This window comes from Ursus arctos, unplaced genomic scaffold (genome assembly GCF_023065955.2).
Source record: "Ursus arctos isolate Adak ecotype North America unplaced genomic scaffold, UrsArc2.0 scaffold_10, whole genome shotgun sequence".
Taxonomy (NCBI): Eukaryota; Metazoa; Chordata; class Mammalia; order Carnivora; family Ursidae; genus Ursus; species Ursus arctos.
Window position 1 is genome coordinate 66,796,615 of NW_026622764.1, and position 18,420 is coordinate 66,815,034.

At 44.0% G+C, this 18,420-nt stretch overlaps 2 protein-coding genes across 8 annotated transcripts in view; one reads left to right on the plus strand and one right to left on the minus strand.

The window, feature by feature from the left end:
* ZAR1L (zygote arrest 1 like) overlaps window positions 1-14,587 on the plus strand; it is a 63,672-nt gene extending 49,085 nt beyond the window's left edge. Inside the window, exons 4-5 of one of the 2 annotated variants that reach the window (XR_008958294.1) lie at window positions 410-589; window positions 5,945-14,587. Coding sequence is in view for 1 of the 2 variants with exons in the window: in XM_026493104.4 (XP_026348889.1) it covers window positions 410-463 (54 nt within the window). In the remaining variant the exon portion in view is untranslated. Of the gene's footprint in view, window positions 1-409; window positions 3,256-5,944 lie in introns of those variants that run through there. The other variant, XM_026493104.4, reaches the window with a different exon arrangement.
* Window positions 1-18,420, minus strand: part of FRY (FRY microtubule binding protein) — a 429,999-nt gene that overhangs the window by 13,201 nt on the left and 398,378 nt on the right. For all 6 annotated transcript variants that reach the window (XM_048215644.2, XM_048215641.2, XM_048215639.2 and 3 more), the window contains 6 exons: window positions 18,099-18,260; window positions 15,285-15,451; window positions 13,678-13,867; window positions 8,968-9,117; window positions 7,755-7,853; window positions 5,631-5,714 (listed from right to left, as the gene is read on the minus strand). In XM_048215644.2, the coding sequence (XP_048071601.2) occupies window positions 5,631-5,714; window positions 7,755-7,853; window positions 8,968-9,117; window positions 13,678-13,867; window positions 15,285-15,451; window positions 18,099-18,260 (852 nt within the window). The remainder of the gene's footprint in view (window positions 1-5,630; window positions 5,715-7,754; window positions 7,854-8,967; window positions 9,118-13,677; window positions 13,868-15,284; window positions 15,452-18,098; window positions 18,261-18,420) is intronic.

Below are 18,420 nucleotides of genomic sequence, written 5' to 3' on the forward strand. Positions count from 1 at the left end.
AAGAAAACTTTAAGTTCAGCAGACACATCTTTTCAGCCAACGCAGGGAAGAGGATTCCTTATATAAGAGTAACTGGTTCCATCTGAAGGGTGATGTTTAAAGGGTTAGAGTTTAACTGCAGAAACTGCAACTTGTCTCCTTCAGTTTGTGTGAGAACAGAGGTTGCAGCCTTCTCGTGCATACATTATGCGGGGCTAGGAAGCACGTAACTGGGAGGCTTAGTGTCCAAAAAGACCCTAGTAATTGGAATGACGATTTGAATATATGATGAAATGTAGTTGGGCTAAATGTAAATGATTGTCCTTGACTCTGAAGAGCCACATGTTTGGGGAGTGCTCAGAAATACCTGTTGAATTGGGGCTGTGCCCACTAACATCACTTCTCACGGGTGAAATGGGAACATTTCCAGCTGTGCCAGGGCCAGCTCTGCAGGACCTGGGAGGTGAGCCGGATTCGTCGTTGAAGAGCTCAGGCTCGTGCTGCCATCCGGAGCAGCCGGAGCTGGGCTGCCTCTCCCCGCCCCACGTTTCTGTTAACTCCAATGACCCAGCGGGAGCCACTCCACATGAATTCCACAGGACATGGAAAGGTCAGTGGACACCCAGATTCTTACTTAGAAGTGCTGGTTTAGGTCACGAAGAGATTTGTCCCTCCTCTGGCTCAGGCTGAGAAAACTTGGGGAAAGCAGGGTCTGCCAATCAGTGAAACTGCTCTCATGGGACACATGCCAATCATACTCCTCGTCTTACGTTCTTCTCAGTGTACACCGGGCGTTATTCTGGGAGAATGGCTATTATAATCACCCGGAAGCCTAAACCATCCACTAATCATGCCTGTCTTTTAAAATAAGGCTTCCCTCAAAAATACTTCCCAAGTATTAGAGACGCTTTTTTTTTTTTTTTTTTTGGTAGAGAAACCATTTGTTTTGTACATGCACTGAGAATTCTCCACTAACAGATGCCCGAGTGAGCAGGTCCAGCAGACAGGCACTTGCATCTTGTATACATAGAGATGCTTCTCGCGCAGGCAAGAGTAACTCACTCTCAAGCGGGTGCTAATGGGTGGCCCATTTCTTTTGAAACACACAGCCCTGTCTGGTTTTCCACTTCCCCACTTGGGGGCCTTAAGTACAGCAACACATTTTTCTATTATAAGAAAATCAGCAGCCCAAGCATCATGCTGATTGATTGGCACCCGGCTCTTGCCTTCAGGGCTAGGAACTCATGTTCTGGGATGTGGCGGGAAATGGCGGACAGCGGACCAGACAGGCCGCTGATGTGCAGCCCAAGCTCGTGGCCACCATGTAAGAAGGCAGCCCCAGTGTTGCTGGCTCTTCTTTTTCAGAGACAGCGATCTGTTGTGAGTGTATGTGTATGTGTGGGCGATTTTAATTTTTAAATCAGGCCAGTTAATAAAACACGGCTGTGAATTGGGTTACAAGTGTACAGGTTACCAGTGTAACCTTTCCACATTATTTTGATGCCTGCAACCTCATGTTAAGAATACAAGAGAAATTAGAAAATAAATATTCAACACCCATCAAGGAATTATATTCCCTTCTACAAACCATTCGGCAGTGACTTCTCACTTACGCCACCTGTTTGGAATGACCAGAAATCAGCTTGTGGCAAAGACCAGATGGGGCTGGGTAGGGTTTGGGGATGGGAAGATTCCATATGCCTGCGTGTACACCGTCTCCATCTCTGGCAGACTGATCTCTAAGAGCTCAAGAATTTACTTTGCTAAGTTCAGTAAGCCAAGTTCTAATCCTTTCCTAAAGTACACACTTCTCTGAAACAGAAACACTCCTGTAATAATCATTGGCATGTTTACTCCACAATCTGCATTCAGACAGAGATTCTGAGTCATTAAGGTCACTTCCCATCCCCATTCCACTTGCCTCCATGCTCAGAATAACTGGCAACTTCACACTGTTCCAGAAGACAGGGAACCTGACTAAACAAAAGAGTGGAGAGAATCACTTGAGGGTAAGCTGTGCTCTGAGGTCAAACAGTTGTTGGATTTTGCCTTCGGACAGAAGCCAAACAGTAGCTCTAATTAGCAAAATAATATCTCTGTCAACTCTGGACGTAAGATTGTTTCAATGGAGTAACACCATCATCCACTCTCAAGGCCCACCTTTAGTAGCGTGTAAAGATTTCCCCCACATTTGCCCTTACAGTCCGTTTTTGGCCCCGATTTAGTGTTCTCTGCAATGGCAACGCAGTCTTCCTCGTTTCTACTTTCCCCACGGTGCCTAGCCAGACCTCACATTCAGCAGTTTAGGTGAGGTGGGTGGGATTAGAGAATGTGCAGTTTGAACTGCATGCCCAGTGGTCAAACTACTTCCAGGGTCTACAGAGAATTTAACAAAGTATCCCGAAGATTTAAACAAACCACCCAGCCTTGCCTGACTCAGTGGGAGAGCGCCCTCTCTGGTAGATGGTATACAATTTGCCTTCCAGACCAGCTTCAACCTTAGAATTGTCACATACAAAGGACCAAAAGCATCTTCTTTAGGACATTTGTTCATTGTCTGGGTTCTCTGGTCACCACTACATCCACAGGCCACGCAGGGAGTTTCTAATACACTGAGCTAATGCCAGTAATGGGAAGAGAGCCAGGTTGGTTTTGCAAAAACGCTGGAAACATCAGACTCAGAATATGGCCTTCTGTTGACCTTTTCCTGACAAGCCCTCTCTCCTCTCTGCTGGGTGTTTTATGCAGGTTCTTAAAACCCTACAGACATTTAGACGGATGCTGGAAATTGTCCTCTAGCCTTTTCCTATGTGTATGTTTTTACCTTTAAACTAAGAGTAAGTATGCGTTCTGGGGATGGGAAGAATCTGGCCTGCAGACAGCCTCTCAGCCTCAACTTTCTTATCTGCAAAATTGGAAAAACCATTCCAAGGACTGTTGTAAAAGATGAAAGGAGATTATATATGTATGGTGCTTGAAAACGACTGGTTTCTTCTTTCCATGTTTGTATTCTCAGGCTTTTATTATAATGCTAACAGAGTTGTCACGTATAAATACTTGAAAGAAGAAATGAAGTCTAAAGACAAGAAAAGGGATGAGAAGAAACAGGACTACAACATAGGTGCATAGAAAGGGGACAATGAGGAGGCAATGAAAAAGAAAACACTGGCAAGAAGTAAGATTAAGAAAAACAACAGAAATCTTTCTTCAAGGGACGTGGAGACGAAATGGGAGTGGGGAAGGAGCAACTGAACAAAAGAAAACTACAGAAATAAACTATAAGCACAACAGAGACACATACTTGAAAATTGGAATGTTTGGGAAATAGGATAATTTAACTGGAAGTCCCGAGGTTTTAGATTTAGCCAGGAAGCTGTACACAAACGAACAAATAAATAATAGATTTTGTTTTAACCCTCATTCCCAGAAATCTGCAACGTATTATTGCATTTTCCTGATTGAGATTTGATTATAGAGAATATAACAGAATTAGATGATTGAGGGTAAACGTTTAGATAACTGTTTTTATAGTCCACTTAGACCAACTGTATCATGAACTGGACTAAGTTTTTGCTAATTGTAAGTCATAACTTGGTAACTTTTCTCTGGACTGAATTTATTTTAATAGCAGAGTATAGTGGAGAGATGATTGGGCCTGGAATCAAAAGGCATGGGTGCTACTGGGTGGTCAAAAAATCTGTACCATAGCCCGTGTGTGTGTGTGTGTGTGTGTATGTATGATGTACTTAACACGTTACTTCTGGGGTATGCTCATGGCATAGGTTATTCAGTGAAAATCAGAGTCACATGTCATTTGAGGCAGCCCATCACAGATGCATATGCAGGGGCTGACGGAAAGGATGGATTCTGTTGTATTTTGAACTGCACATTCAGCTATGCTTACTGGAGACATCTCATGTGAGGTCATAAAACCCGTATTTTAAAAATGTAATATAGATACACCCTTTGTTATGTACATTGGCCTGTTTCCAGATGTTGCGCCCAGGCCATGTTTTTGCCCATCGCCTATCAACCATGAAGCCTTGGACAAGGCAAGCTTGGTTTCCTTCTCTAGAATGGGGCTGCCACAGCTTGCCCCGTCTCCCATGCCCAGGAAGATCAGTGACTTCAGGAATATGAAAGTTTTCTGTAAGATACAATGTGAAAAGACATGCGTCCTCAAGAAGGGCAGTGATGTGGAAATGCAGCCCACATGTTAGAACCCTATCTAGCTATTTCTCAGTCTTGTAGTTTGCTTGTTCGATCTCGTACCTCTCACTAACACTTACCGAGGGGCTCACCTAGGGACTCACCCATGGCAAGAACAGTCACTCTCAGGACCGCAAACTTGTTCAAAACAATTATCAGATTGAATTGCACCACTGGTACACCCCTCAAATTTTTTTGTCTTTACCCCTCAGTAAAGCACTGTGTCTAACACAGGAAGATGGTTTCTCATCCTCTGAAGGGTACCCAATCCAAAATGCTTTTTTCAGTAGTGGTGATGTAATTCCAAGGTATCACCTCTGCCTGACTAGGCAGCAGCCTCCTCCCTTGACTTCCCTAATCCACTCTGGTGCACTTCAGTCTGTTTCCAGAGTAGAGTGCAGGAGCCTGAATCTAATCCTACCCACCCATTAAAACACTTCAATTGCCTACCATTGCTGTGAAGATAAACACCCAAGCCCATGGTCTGGCTTCTGCCAGCTTCTCCAGACTCTTCTCAGACTTTACTCCAAGTTGCTTTCCACACTTGCAGCCATGCAGGCTCTCTTCAGTTCTTGCAAAGGGCCACGTCCCCTCCTGCCTCAGGGCCTTTGCACAGGCTCTCTACTCACTCCCCTTCACTTGGTTACCTCTGGCTCATAGTTGAGATCTCCACTGAGATGGTAGTTCCACGGAGAAGGCTTCTCAGAACTGCCCTCCCCATTTGATCAGGTTCCTTTGCTACCTTCTTGCATAGCGTATGGGTCTTTCCTTAATAGCACTTATTGCTGTTTGCACCTATATGATTTTTTGATTACTGTCTCCCAGACAAGATCGGAAGCTCCACAAGGGTGCAGGCTTGTCTGTTGTTCATTATCGTATCCACCGTGTGGACCACACCGGAGGCACTTAGTACATAACTGCAGAACGAGTGATTTTAATCCGTTCATAATTTTCTGCCCCACTGCCTTGACAACACAGCACACATTTACAAGCCAGCTGGTCTGAGGAGTATACTTAGAGCAATTCAAAATGACAAAAAACATAGCTGTTTTAGAGTGACTGCTGAAACGTCAACAAAGATTTCCTTCACTGAAGAAACTAAATGATTCGGTGAAGAATGAACGACATTTGGTTTTATATTCTAAAGGAAGAGCAGATTTATATTAGGAGATGATTAGTATAGTTAAACGATGTCCAGCAAAAAGATCATTTGTAGACCTCTGCTTCTCCAAAAAGGAGACTCCCCTCCCCACAAATCCCATCAACACACAGCCATGCTTGGCTTGAACATCAGTCCGTCTTACTCTGCTGGCTTCGTGTGAACGGAATGGGGTGACCCACTGCGTGTCTTCCTTTCTCATGCTCTATGCTTCTTGGGTGGATCACAGTCAACACACGCTGTCAGAGCACGGAAAAGAGAAACTCTAACAGGCTTTCCTTACCTTCTCTTCCGAGTCCCCTGGTTGACAGGTAATTACTCCATCTCTTGATCCTCCTGCAAATGTTGCCTTACAGTTTGCAAGCCACTGTTGTCAGAAAGAGACGCAGACATAGGTAAGATCAGTGATGTCCTGAGAACGTTTTATCATCAGTCCTGTCAGGGAAAACTGATGAAGTTTCTAATCACAGTAATATAAAATTTTGCTGTAATGCCTTTTTGAAATTATTTTTTTCTGGTTAATCTATTTGAGATTAAAATATCTATTCATACGGGTTCAATGATGCTCATTTATTTTTTTTTTAATTTTTTTTAAAGATTTTATTTATTTGAGAGAGAGAGAGACTGAGAGAGCGAGCATGAGCAGGACAGAGGAAGAGGAGAAGCAGACTCCCGGCTGAGCAGGGAGCCTGACATGGAGCTCGACCCCAGGACCCTGAGATCACGACCTGAGCCGAAGGCAGACGCGTGCCTGACTGAGCAGCCACCCAGGTGCCCCTTGTGACGGTCATTTAAGTATATAACTTCAGCATTGTGATACAATATTCCTGGAGGATGGTTTCACCAGACCATTCCTATTTATGTATAAACTTAAAAAAATCACATACAGTTAGAAACCTTTCATATGATCGAGATTTGGGGAATAAAACCAACAATTCCTCACAGGCTGGGGGATCCTGGATCATGGGACTCATGGCCCACCTACCTCTCTGTTATACTGGGTGGCTTCTGCGGGGGCAGGTCTACTTCAATGTAAGAAACACTATTAAAATGACAGCTCAGCTATTTAGACATTCTGCCATCCTTAAGTATCTGGGAGAGAAACTAACACAGATAGTAACTAATACAGATATGAAAAGGAACCCCCAGGCACAAAACAATAAGCACTGAAGAACTAAAATTCATATCTGACACCAAAAGATTGGTTTGTTCACCGAGAAGAATGGGAGGGTTATTTTTATTAACTGATGACGGAGAAGCTGGGAAGCCATGACCAGTAAAGCCACAGAAACAGAAGACAATGGGGATTGTTACAGGAGAATGTCAGGACTCTCGCCTTTGGGTAGATCGTGAAAAGAGCAATAACAACAAACAAAAAACAAGCAACTTTATAATGAACGTCTTCTGTGTATAAGGCACTGTGCTGGGCAGTTTACAGATGTTATTTCTATTTTAAAGGCAATACTGTGTTGTGTTTGAGAGCATGGACTTTTGAATCCCATGGATCTGGGTTTCAATACCAGCTCTCCACATCCTAGCTAATTAGGACAATAATAGCAACTCCAGGCTAGTTGTGAGCATTCCATGATTTAAGAGCTGTAACTCTGATCAGGTTGTTGGGCAAGTAGAAAGGACGCAGGAAATGATATATGCTATGACTATTATAATTGTTATACCCTTACAACAATTCTGCAAATTAATTATTATCACCATCTTATAGATGATAGATCTGAGATGAGGAGGTAAGTAACTTATCCAAGTTCACTAACCCTTAAGTAGCTGCGCTGTGATTTGAACTCACGTCCATCTGATTTTAAAATAGTGTTTGGCATATTACAAAAGGTGTCCCATAGATACTACACACAATTACTGGTCAGAAACCGGGGGGTCTGTTTGCCTGGTTTCTGGATCACCTCTGTCTCTAACATTTTACAGTCCAGATCTATGAAGGAAAAAGAGAATAAAGAGCAGGAGTCGAGGCCAGGAGAAGCAGTGAGATCAGGGAGAGGCAGCTACTGAGAGTAGTTAAGAGGAGAGAGCTGAGATCCACTCCATCTAGTTTCAGGTGAGGCAAACACTGGAAGGAAGTAATTAACGATTTTATTAAATCTCTGAGAAAAGTTAATGACCTTGACAAGGAGACGTATCAAGCAGATACCCATGTTTCCCAGTTTCTGGGTAGGGAAATTATGGGGCTAAAAATGAAAGCAGAAGACTCTTTTGTAGACACCATTTTTGTATCTTCCCTAGTGTTGACAGTTCCACCACTAATAAATTGGAGTTGTAGTCCCTAACGGAGGAGCAGACCCTATCATCTTACATTAGTCACAACACCCCCCAGGGCTCATAGTGGTGGGGTTCATTTGATTTTAACTAAATGTATACGCACCAAAACACAGAAACTTACTGAGAGAGTGGCTTCTTTTCTGTTGTTGTAGGTATCCAAATATTCTTGCAGTTCTAAAACACTGAACTTGAGCTTGTCCAGAAGTCCACAAGAAAGGAGCTAAAGACAGGGAAATCATTTGTATTAAAACAACTAGAGATAACTAGACACAGGCATGGCCACAGAGAGAGGAAAGAGAAGTATATTTAGAAATAATGTAAAATGGGGACCAGTGGCTCAGTAAACTGTGCAACGTGTCATTTTGCTCCACGATCAGCTGCAATGGCAATTGAATATGAGCTTGCTGATCCAAATCTCCTACGAAAATATTGTTTTCTCCATATCGGTATAGACACTCAAATCTTAACACGTGTCTATAGGAGCCCACATTAACTATACCCATTTTATGCACGAACTCTAGTATCTTTATCTAGTAATACTCCAAGTAGTGTGAAGACAGACCCAAACAGACTTTTGAACTGATTTTATAGTTAATCTGAACTTTAAATCATTTAAGACAGAATGGTTTCTCTTATTGTGTCCCTGCTGCAAGGTAGCTAACCACCAAATTCTTGGAAAGACTAATTCTTCAGAGACTTTTGAAAGCAAAGCACATCCGCGTTGGTTCTCAACTCAGTAATTACTCAGCGTATGAGATGGTTGTGTGATCTGCGTGAGGGCACGAGCCCTCAAAGAGCTCACCCGTCATGCAGGCTTAGACTTTTATTTATAAAGTCCTGATTTAGCAGCCAGCCGGAGGATGCTTTAATCAACCCTCACACTCAGCATTGCAGTTTGGGCTGGATGAATCCCTCCAGGGGGAAGTCAGCCTCTATCTGAGACTTGGGAGTGAGCAGAGGGAGGACATATTGCCTCTGGAGCCCCATCTGGCCGGCCAACCTGGGATTGTGGGGACAGGCTAGGTCAGCTCTGGGGGTTCGCTCACCTATTCAAGGCTGTCAAAGCCAGAGCTGTTGGAGAGAGGTGCCAAGGACACGGAGGGGAGCACCGAGGAGGATTTTTCTCCCGATTCTCTGAAATGACTTGGCCTTGGCTGGTAATGTGCATCATTACTGTGCAGACTCAGGCCTTTGGGGGTCCTGTCACAACACGGCGCTGCTTGCAAACACTGACGGTGTCTTTCAGACAAGCCACAACACAAGCATGCTTCCCGGCATTTCCACACCTTAGTAAGCTGGGCCGGCCGTTTGCCGCCAGAGACGGGAGTACTCACAGTCTCCGCGTCCACGAAGAGTGTAGGGCATTCGGAGCAGGAGGTGAGCATCTGAGAAGAGCTGACAAACTTGGACCCGATTCCCCGGAGATTGTCCCCAAGGTAACTGGCAGCATCACAGGTTAGGAAGCAGAACCTTTTCTGAATATTCTGAAAGGCAAAAAAATAATTACCATTTGTAAAGGGCAAGTTTTAACTTACGCACTAGAAAAACCGATTTTTTAATCTTTGTAAAAATAGCAAATGAGCATAGGTCCTCAGGTAGAGGTGGGGGAGATGGGGAGTAGAGCGAATGTTGGTCTTAAGTAAATGATCACCCCAGTGTGGACAAAATTTCTTCTTAAAGTGTCCTTTCTCAGAGTGTGGACGCTTCTATGATCTTTTAAATAAATGGTGCTTTTCTTTTTGCTGGTGGTTAGTGCTGGTCAGCAACTCAAGTCCTCCTCACTTGTCTGTCAGGTCAGTGAGAAATTACTCCGATTACGTCAATGTGCGCGAGTTAGGAAAGGTCATGAGATGTAACACTCTTCTGTTCCCCAAGATCACAGCTTCCTGAGAAACAGCACCAAAATAGTGCCATTTGAGCCTCTGCAAAGTGGAAGTAAATGCTACTTGGGTCTGGAATAATATCTCCGTCTGAGAGTGTGTCTGCTCCGGTGTCTGTAACCCCATCCCACAGTGTTGCTTATGTTGACTCATTAACCCTCACAGCCGGGGGAAGAAGTCAAGGTTAAGACCTGGCTTGCCTAAGGTCATGCAGCTAGTAAGTCACAAAGGAAGGGGGAGCCTGACTCCAGAGCGTATATTCCTTCCACAAATTGACAGAGCTTCCTAAGAGCTGCTTTCTCCTATACTGCCCGAGGACAAAACCAGAATTAGGAAGAATCTGAATCACCGTGCCCGTGTCGGTGCCAAAATGGGAACATGTCTCAGCCCTTAAGCTTCCAACACACAGAATCTTGAGCAAAAAGAGCACAATATTTAACCAAAAAATAATTCCAGTCCGAGGCATTGGCTTTCCTCAAAGAGATGTCATACCTTTTGAGTTGTGGAATCAAATCCAGGAGGAATCCTCTCTGCCCTATTGTGAGGAAAGTACATGTCCCCAAACAACAGCAGGTTGATTCTTTATGCTTTATATTAGAGAAATGCCAACCATGTTGCATATTAATGATTTTTTACTTCATATATATGAGAGTTTTGGCAAAACGCAGAACATACATATGTCTTTATGGTGTAAGTTTTATGTGCGATTAGAAAAAAAACCCCAAAACCTTGACTGAATGTTAGAGCAGAAAGAACGAGAAATGCCATGTCTAGCATCAAACACCTAGTTGAGTGGCAGAGCCGGGAGTAGGATTCAGGTCCCCAAAGAGTTTGGGGTTCTTTCCATTTGACCTAAGGATAAGGTGAGGTCTGGGAAGTATCTGTCAGGGAACTTTAGAGTCTCTTATAAAGGCAGGTAATATTGAGGGGATATACACTCAGTTTTGTCCTCACCTGACTTCCATATAAACACATCATATCATTTGGAGGCACCGTGTGATACAATGAGGACATCCTAACACAGGAGCAGCAGGAAAGACACATGATGGCTAAGACACTTGGAAAGGTGGCCATGATGGACTATTAGAAATCAATTCCTCACTTTTAAAACCAAATTATTTTGGCAATTACCTCCTCTCTACCCATCCCAAGTCCAACTAAATACAGGGAAATGTGGCCTTCAAACTCACCGGAAAATGTGGGAAAACAGTACACAGACATGGTGGGGACATGACAATAGCTTAATAGACTGCATGCCTGAAATGTATTTCATTTCCAGCATGTTTTATTAATACCTATTTTGTGACTCATAGCATTTGGTAACAGTTGAGAAAGTTCTTAAGGCTAAATGTAACGTATTTTTTAAAGATTTTATTTCTTTGAGAGAGAGAGAGAGCACAAGCCGGGGAGGAGTGGAGGGAGAGAGAGAAGCAGACGCCCCTCTGAGCAGGGAGACTGATGAGGGGCGCTGTCCCACGACTCTCGGATCATGACCTGAGCTAAAGTAAGACACTTAACTGACTAGGCCACCCAGGTGGCCCAAGGCTAAATGTATTATTAAAAACTGAAATAAGAGGTACACATTTGTATGATTATTATTGCAGATAAGCCGCACAGGGATTAATCTAATACAGGAATGGAAAAATAAAGCTCAAACCCAAAAGTGCCCCCTGCCCAAGGGCCCAGCCCCGCCTCCCAGCTCATGGGACAACCTGCTAGTCTACTGTCATCAAGTCAGATGTCCATTTAAGATTCCTGCTAAAAAAGATTCCCATTCATCATCCTACGTTCACTGAGCAGCTACTGTGTGTTAGCAACTGTGCCAGGTGTAAGACACTGTTACTTGCCCTCTCTGGGCCAAACAGACAAGTAATTCTCATAGAATGTGACAAGCATGACAGATGTAACCACAATGTGCTTGGGATCCCAGGTGACAGAGAGGGAGAAAGAAGGGAAGGCTTCATTCGCTGACGTGAGCTCCAATCAGGGGTTTGTGTGTCACTGGGAGTATAGCTGAGGGCCAAGAGGACACGGCCATTGCTAGGCAGAGGGAAAAGTACTGCTCAGGACAAGAAAATTTAGCACAAATAGTTTAGTGACCGTAATATGAAAAAAATACTACAACAGCCAAACTTAAATTATTAACCAGTAACCATTATTTTAAAAAAGACTTCAGAACAATATTAAAAATAAATTACTTTGTTCCTAAATCCTTAACAAGTAAATTTGCCTCAAATGGTAACTTGCCCATGGTTTGTTTTAATATTTCCATCTGGCTCAATGTTAGAGTGTTTCTGGAGTTCCTATCTCTCAGCAAACAATTGTTTTCTCTCTTAAACCTAATAGCCTCTCCGGCCCCCAGTTAATCCCAGGCACAACTTAGTTTGTCCAGTCAACTTTCTAAAAGATTTCCCTGAAAGTAAACGGAAAACTTGAGAGAGAGCAGCATAGTAACACTCAAAGTACGAAACCATAGCTATTAGTACTACTGGTATATAATTCTCCAAAAAATGGGTCATAAGAAGGGCCATCAAGCTCAAAAACAGACTCTACTTTTTATAGTAACTAAATTGCAGCTTCCTGAACTGGAAATTTTTTAAGGCAGATGATCCCACTTTTAATAGAATTCAATAGAATTTAATAGAATTCCTGATTTTCCTGCCATGGCTCTTCTTGAAAGTAATCGATGAGTGGGCCCATCCCTCAGGCCAGCCAAGTTACGGTCCCCCTCTCATGATATACTCCACAGAACTCAACCTGGAAAACAGCGTAAGGGGTTCCACCCCTGTCTGTCCATTCGTTCGCCCACCACTCATGTCTACTGGAGGCTGGAGCTACATCGTCCCTTCCCATGTTTCCCTTGTATTGTTAGTGGCAATTCTGTTTTGTGAGTTACCAAATATGAGTTTAGAAAAAAATGCTGAAAGAAAGGCATCTTCATTATAGGAAAATAGGAACGTGAAAGAAGGGGGAGAAAAAGACACCCATAATCTCATCACCCTGAGTAAACTACAGTGAACTGCTCGTATATAATCGTCACTATTTTCTGAATATTAAAAAAAGAAGTGCTGTTCATACTGGTTTTTTAAAACTAGTTTCTCTTAAACTCTGTGGTAACTATGTTTCCATGTCAGGCGAGCTTCACCTATAACCTATCTTCCTGGCTAGGCATTACCCCCAGCCCTGCTACTTTCTCAGGATCAGCTTCAAATACAGCACAGAGGGCCAGTTAACTCCAATGCTGACGGAAGACCTTCAGGGTTTCTTCATAACAAGCCGTGTTTCTCTTCTTTTGCTGCCTCCCACCTCCACCAATCATTTGATGAAATATGGAGTAAAAGTTCAGAGCAAGATACACAGAGGAACTGACAGGAATTTGCACACTGACAGGCAGGCATCAAAATAAACCTTCAAGCACCCCTCAGAAGTCGAGTTCCCTCCATCTCTTTGGTTCGGTCATTGTTGTCAGTGTGTTTGGGGATAACAAGTGAAATCTGAAGGTGTCCACACAGAGACTGCTACATTGAGCCATGGGCAAGATGCCACGGGTGCCTGGCAGAGGGACTGAGAGCCAGCCTGCCCTCTGCTGGCCACACTCGGTACTTCACTGGTCTGGAGGAAGGGGCATCTGCTTCTAATTTGTGCAGACACCGTATGGACCAACTAGCAGGCTGTGGTTCACCCAGGACAAGCAAAGTATGACTGTTTATGTGTTCAGAAGCATTTATGACACGTTTAAGGAATTCATGGGGGAGAAGAGGTAAAAGACAACGAAAGGCTAAACACGAATAATGAAGAAAAAGGAGAGACAGAGGAAGTGTCTAAGAGGAAAGATGGGATGCAGGATAGGCTCGGCAGAAAATACCACTCGATGGTTCTGGTGTCACGGTTGCCTGGAATGGATGACATCCACAAAAGCCGGAATGGCAAACACAAACAGTACAGCATGTAGACTGTGTCGGCTGGGGGCGAGGCCTTTGCAATAGCAGTTTGAGAAGGTTGAGCAGATTACGGTTAAACAGAAGAAAGGCTGGAGTCAGAGGCCATTGAAGGGTAGCTGGAGGAGAAAACAGTACAAACCCAGAACAAAACCACCACCCCTCCTGCCCTCGGAAGCCTGCTGGACCCCCTGCGAGACGCAGTCCTCTGACCGTGAGCCTGTACCTTAAACAAGGAGGAGAACACATGAAACGTATACACCGCACAGGAGCCATCGGAGTCGCACATGAGCTGGTTGATGTGGCTGCGCCAGGCTTCCTCCGCATCATCACAGGCTGCTGGCTGGAACGCAGCAAGGATGGCCGAGAAGAAGGGCGAGGGTGGGGGAGAGACGCCCCTGTCACCTTCTCCAAAGCTGGGAAAGATGAAAACAACCCTGTCAACAAGTGCCGTCCCATCCTTTCCCGGGTCGCCTCCGCTCTAGCCCTGCCGCTGGCCCGCCCGCTCCTCCCTTTGAGGTTGCTTCGGGGACTCAGCTCTCCTTCCCCGAGCTTCGACATTCTCTTCTGAATCTAGGAAAGAGAATTTTCACCTCCAGAATTTCTGGGATTCCTCCCCTTCTGACTTCCTTTACAGTGAGCTGGGACCTGCCCCAGAGCCTCCAGCAACGGTCTCGCTTTCCCAGCCGCTGTTCCCCAGACATAAAAACATTACTTTTGGCACTTTTGTGCATTTTCAGTTTTCATTATGAACCATTAGAACACAAATTTGGAATCTTTTCACTTGTCCTTTGTGGGCGAGAGTATTAATGGCTGCACATGCATGAATGCCCAGGAGGGGAGGGTGGAGGGAGAGAAGGAAATGGAAGGATAGAAACGCAGGGCGAGAGACACGGAGAGGGAAGAAGAAAGGGGAGATAACACAGGCGAAAGGTCAAGTTCTTCTGTAGGTACTATTACCTTCAGCTTTTCCTTCCAAGGACAGATACTGCTCACCATAACAGAAGGTCTGTGGCCATATCAAAAGCTCCTTAGTTCTTTTCCACGTTCAGAAGAGAGATTTTAGGATTCTGTCGTTCTTCTCCAGAAGTAAATCTCTAGCCTTATCACTTGTGATTTTTTCTAGACACTGCATTAGTGGGTTTTTTTTTTTTTTTTTTTTTTTTTTTTTTTTTTTTTAAGTAGGCTCCATGCCCAGTGTGGAGCCCAACACAGGGCTTGAACTCATGACACCAAGATCAAGGCCTGAGCTGAGATCAAGAGCCAGACGCTCAACTGACTGAGCCACCCTGGCGCCCCTGCATCAGTGTTTTTATCTATTTCTCTCTATTTTTGTCTCTTCGTGTTCTCTGACTATATCTCACCAGTCTCAGAACATCAGCCACTAGGCTGAAAACCGCCTACTTAAAGAGTAGGTATTTAACTTATAAAGAGCCTCTTGTTCTTGTCTTTTAACTCGAAGTGGAAAGAACTCCTCATTTCCAAGTTCTGCCCGTCTTACTTATCTTCAAAGCTCGCAAGGCTTGGACCATGTCCCCAGGCCCCTCTTTGGCTTCTGAGTTACTCTATGGCTTTACGTTGCTCTGGGTTACTCTATGTTACTCCATGGCTTTAGGAGTCACTACGTGAGTACCCCTTTCTGTTCCATACCAGGCCCTGCGCCTAGCTTGGAAGACTCTGACCAGCTGAGAGCCTTCGGAGTCAGAAGTCGATTCCGACTCTTCATTAGGAAGTCCCGGCAGTGCCCACGTGGCCCTTCACCTGAGATACAGTGAATGTAACACAACACGCCAGGTATGCTGTCACCACTCATGTCCCCCGGGGCTTCTTTACCTTGCGAGAGTAAACTGGTCCAGGGCTCTGCTGCCTTTTTCTTCTGCCTCGGTCATGTCCAGGCTAAAGCTACCGCTGCATTCGAAGGTTGCTGGGAGCTCATTGACAGAACTGGAGAGGTCGTCCTCATGCACGGCCGCGTCCTCCTCCTCCTGGACGGCCTCAGCCTGGAAGAAGAAAAAGAGGGAAGAATCCCCCGACCATGTAAGAATATATTGGGGAAAATCTATTCAACTAAAGGAAAAATGAAAGAGACAAATCCCGAGTCTGATAGAAATTGGGGGCACTGATTTTCCGGCTACAGTACAGTCACTTTCTATAACTGGACTCAGGAATTCTCTAAAGTACTGTTCATTCTTTACCTTCTTTTCAGTCTTGCCTACAATAGTTTCCACAGAGGCTCTCAGCAGATCGCCACATTGGACCCATGATTACAGGAGTATAAATGCTAAACTTGGAAAAGACCACAGAGACCCCCTGGTCCAGCCCTCACATTTTATAGGAAACTCATGTGTGGGAAAGGGACTTGTCTCACATCAAGTAGATAAGTCAGGGCCTTTGGATTCAGAGCTCTTTCCACTGTACAAACCTCGCCTTCTAAAGCAAGCCTGTCCAGAGGGAACGCTCTGATACAGAATTCCTTTACCTACGGAAACTGGAATTTAGAATCATCAGTGAGAGGTCTAGTAAACGCTCAAGATATACCTGCAGGGTTCACGCGTGGTCCGCGGTTGTTCACTGAGCCTGCCATGGCAATGGGCCTTTCCATACTGGAAATCCTCTAAGACCCATTTACATACATGCTCTGTTCTTGAAAGCCCCCCGAAGATAATGGACAGGAGAGGCTGCTCTCACGTTGCTGTAGAATGAGCAGCAAAACGCAAGGGCTCGGGATCGGTGAGGGGCCGGAGAGAGACACAGCCAGTGTAATGGAAAAAGAGGCTGGGTTTGAATGTGGGCCAGGGGGACTCAGCTGGAGAACTGACTGTTCTTTATGAGGAAGGAAGGCAACCGGGTTACAGACCAGAAGAGGAGAGGAAGACATCACACGCACATGTTTCAGTGAGTCATTTTCTTAAAACAAAACCAAAGCCAGGCAAAAAGGAAATATATATGAATTCGAGCATTATCACGGGTTGCTGGCTGGCCACCCAGTTAGTACTTTGAATCTAGGATTCATAGAGAAATGAAGAGGGGTGTTTAAAGATACGTTAGGGAAACAAGCTATCTCCTGTCTTTGAAGGAATTGCTCCTAAGTACTGAGTTTCAGAGGCTTATCCGTATCTGTTTTCCGGCTTTTAAAAACTCCAGTGGTGCCAACAAGACTGGCCGCCGGTGACTGGTCTGGGTTATTAGTGTACATAAACTGAATCTATTAGCGGAGGGCTGAGTTCTCACAAAAATGTCCTTTATTTTCCCTTTCTAACATCACAGCTGTATCGCACGTTGCAGAAACCCAGCTCAGGCAGAGAACAGAGAGAGCCTTTCAGAAATGAGACTTAACTTTTCCTTGATCGAATTAGATGATTTCTGTGTGAGTTCATAAATATATTACCACTTAGCAATCAGAATAGAAAAATTGAGAAAATGACTGTTCTAAGACTGAGAAATAGCAAAAGCTAATAACTTCACATTAATTTTATGACGTCCTTTCCATGAAACTTATTTTCTTAATCCTAGGATTCTGGCGTTTTAATCTCAGACGAGTTCCCTTTCTGGACCTTTTTTGGCTAAAAAGGGCCTCTGCTGACTGAGAATCCTGACTGTAGTCCCTTTGCACTGAGCCTCTCTTAGAAATAATTCCTTAAGCTTCAACATTTTTAAGTGATTGTGATTTGGTTGGCTGTCCTTGGTTTAAAGTACCTCGATTTCCCTGGACCTCAGACCTGTTTTAAGTGCACTATAAAAGAATACACAACAGCCAGTATTCTCTCTTTTCCACTAGAAGTAGCAGAAAGAATATACTTTTATACATTTTAAAAATTACTTTATAACTTTCTCTTTTATACTACCGTAAGCAAACTTAGAATCAAGGACACCTATTAGTAACAACAGTGGGCGATTTTGGTATTTGTAATATACGAAAATAAAATTCTATACTAATGGGCCGATATGTAAGCACTTATGTGAACACAGTGTGAAAGTGGATAGTTTCATGGATATTAGGATATTTTAGGGAAATTTTGGTAACATTAACTTTAAGTGAAATATACGTTGTTAGCTTTTTAAAGACCTGACCTTTTAAATAAGAAAATTGTATCTGTTACTTTTCTCCTCAGTCTGGCTAGGACAGTTGTGTTTAAATCTGGCACAATATTGTGATTAACACTGAAAATTCCAATAGTATGCCAAAAAGCCAGAATGGAATCAATGTACAAATTGTATAACAGGTTCCTACATAGGAAAAAATTTCCCCAAGTACATCCAGACACCCACACCTCACTTAGCATATTGTTTTATAAAAGTCATGACAAAGAAGAGCAGTTTCCAAGTCACAGCAATCTCAGACATACACCGATTTGTTTTGCTGTTAATCAGCAGTGTTCCTGCTAGAATACGGAAACTGCAAAATGTCTCACTTGAGTAAGACCCCAAAGTGAATCTCTCTGAACCAACAAGAAGATGGCTGCTCATGTGTGAGGGTTAAACAACTTCAAAACATAGCCTCAGGTGCACAAATTCAATTCTTTCAAAAAAGTCAGAAAGAAAAGAAGATGGAGTCCCTCCACTTCGAGCCCCCCTAAGATTTCTCAGAAAATTAGAAGTCCTTTTTCTTTAAGAAAACTACAACCATAATTGCCAAAATCTCTTCACCTTGGAGCCCTCAGAAATCTGCAGATTATTCATATCAGACAAAGACGCCTCAAAGCTAGCCATTCTGGTGTTAAAGGAATGAGGGTCAGCAGGGGTCATGTCACAGGCTGTGGTGAGCGATTCCATGGGATTAGTCTCCTCAGAAGGGGAGCGAGTCATGATCTGCAGAGAGAGCAAAGCAAATAAAACAGTGTGGAGTTTCTTTAAAAGCTCAAATGATCCTTTATGGAAGAGGACACGCCAGGGTCCGAGCCCGTTGTTGGGTGACAGGTATTACTTAACGTGCACATTTCACTGTTGTGGGAAGTGAAACGCAGCGGCT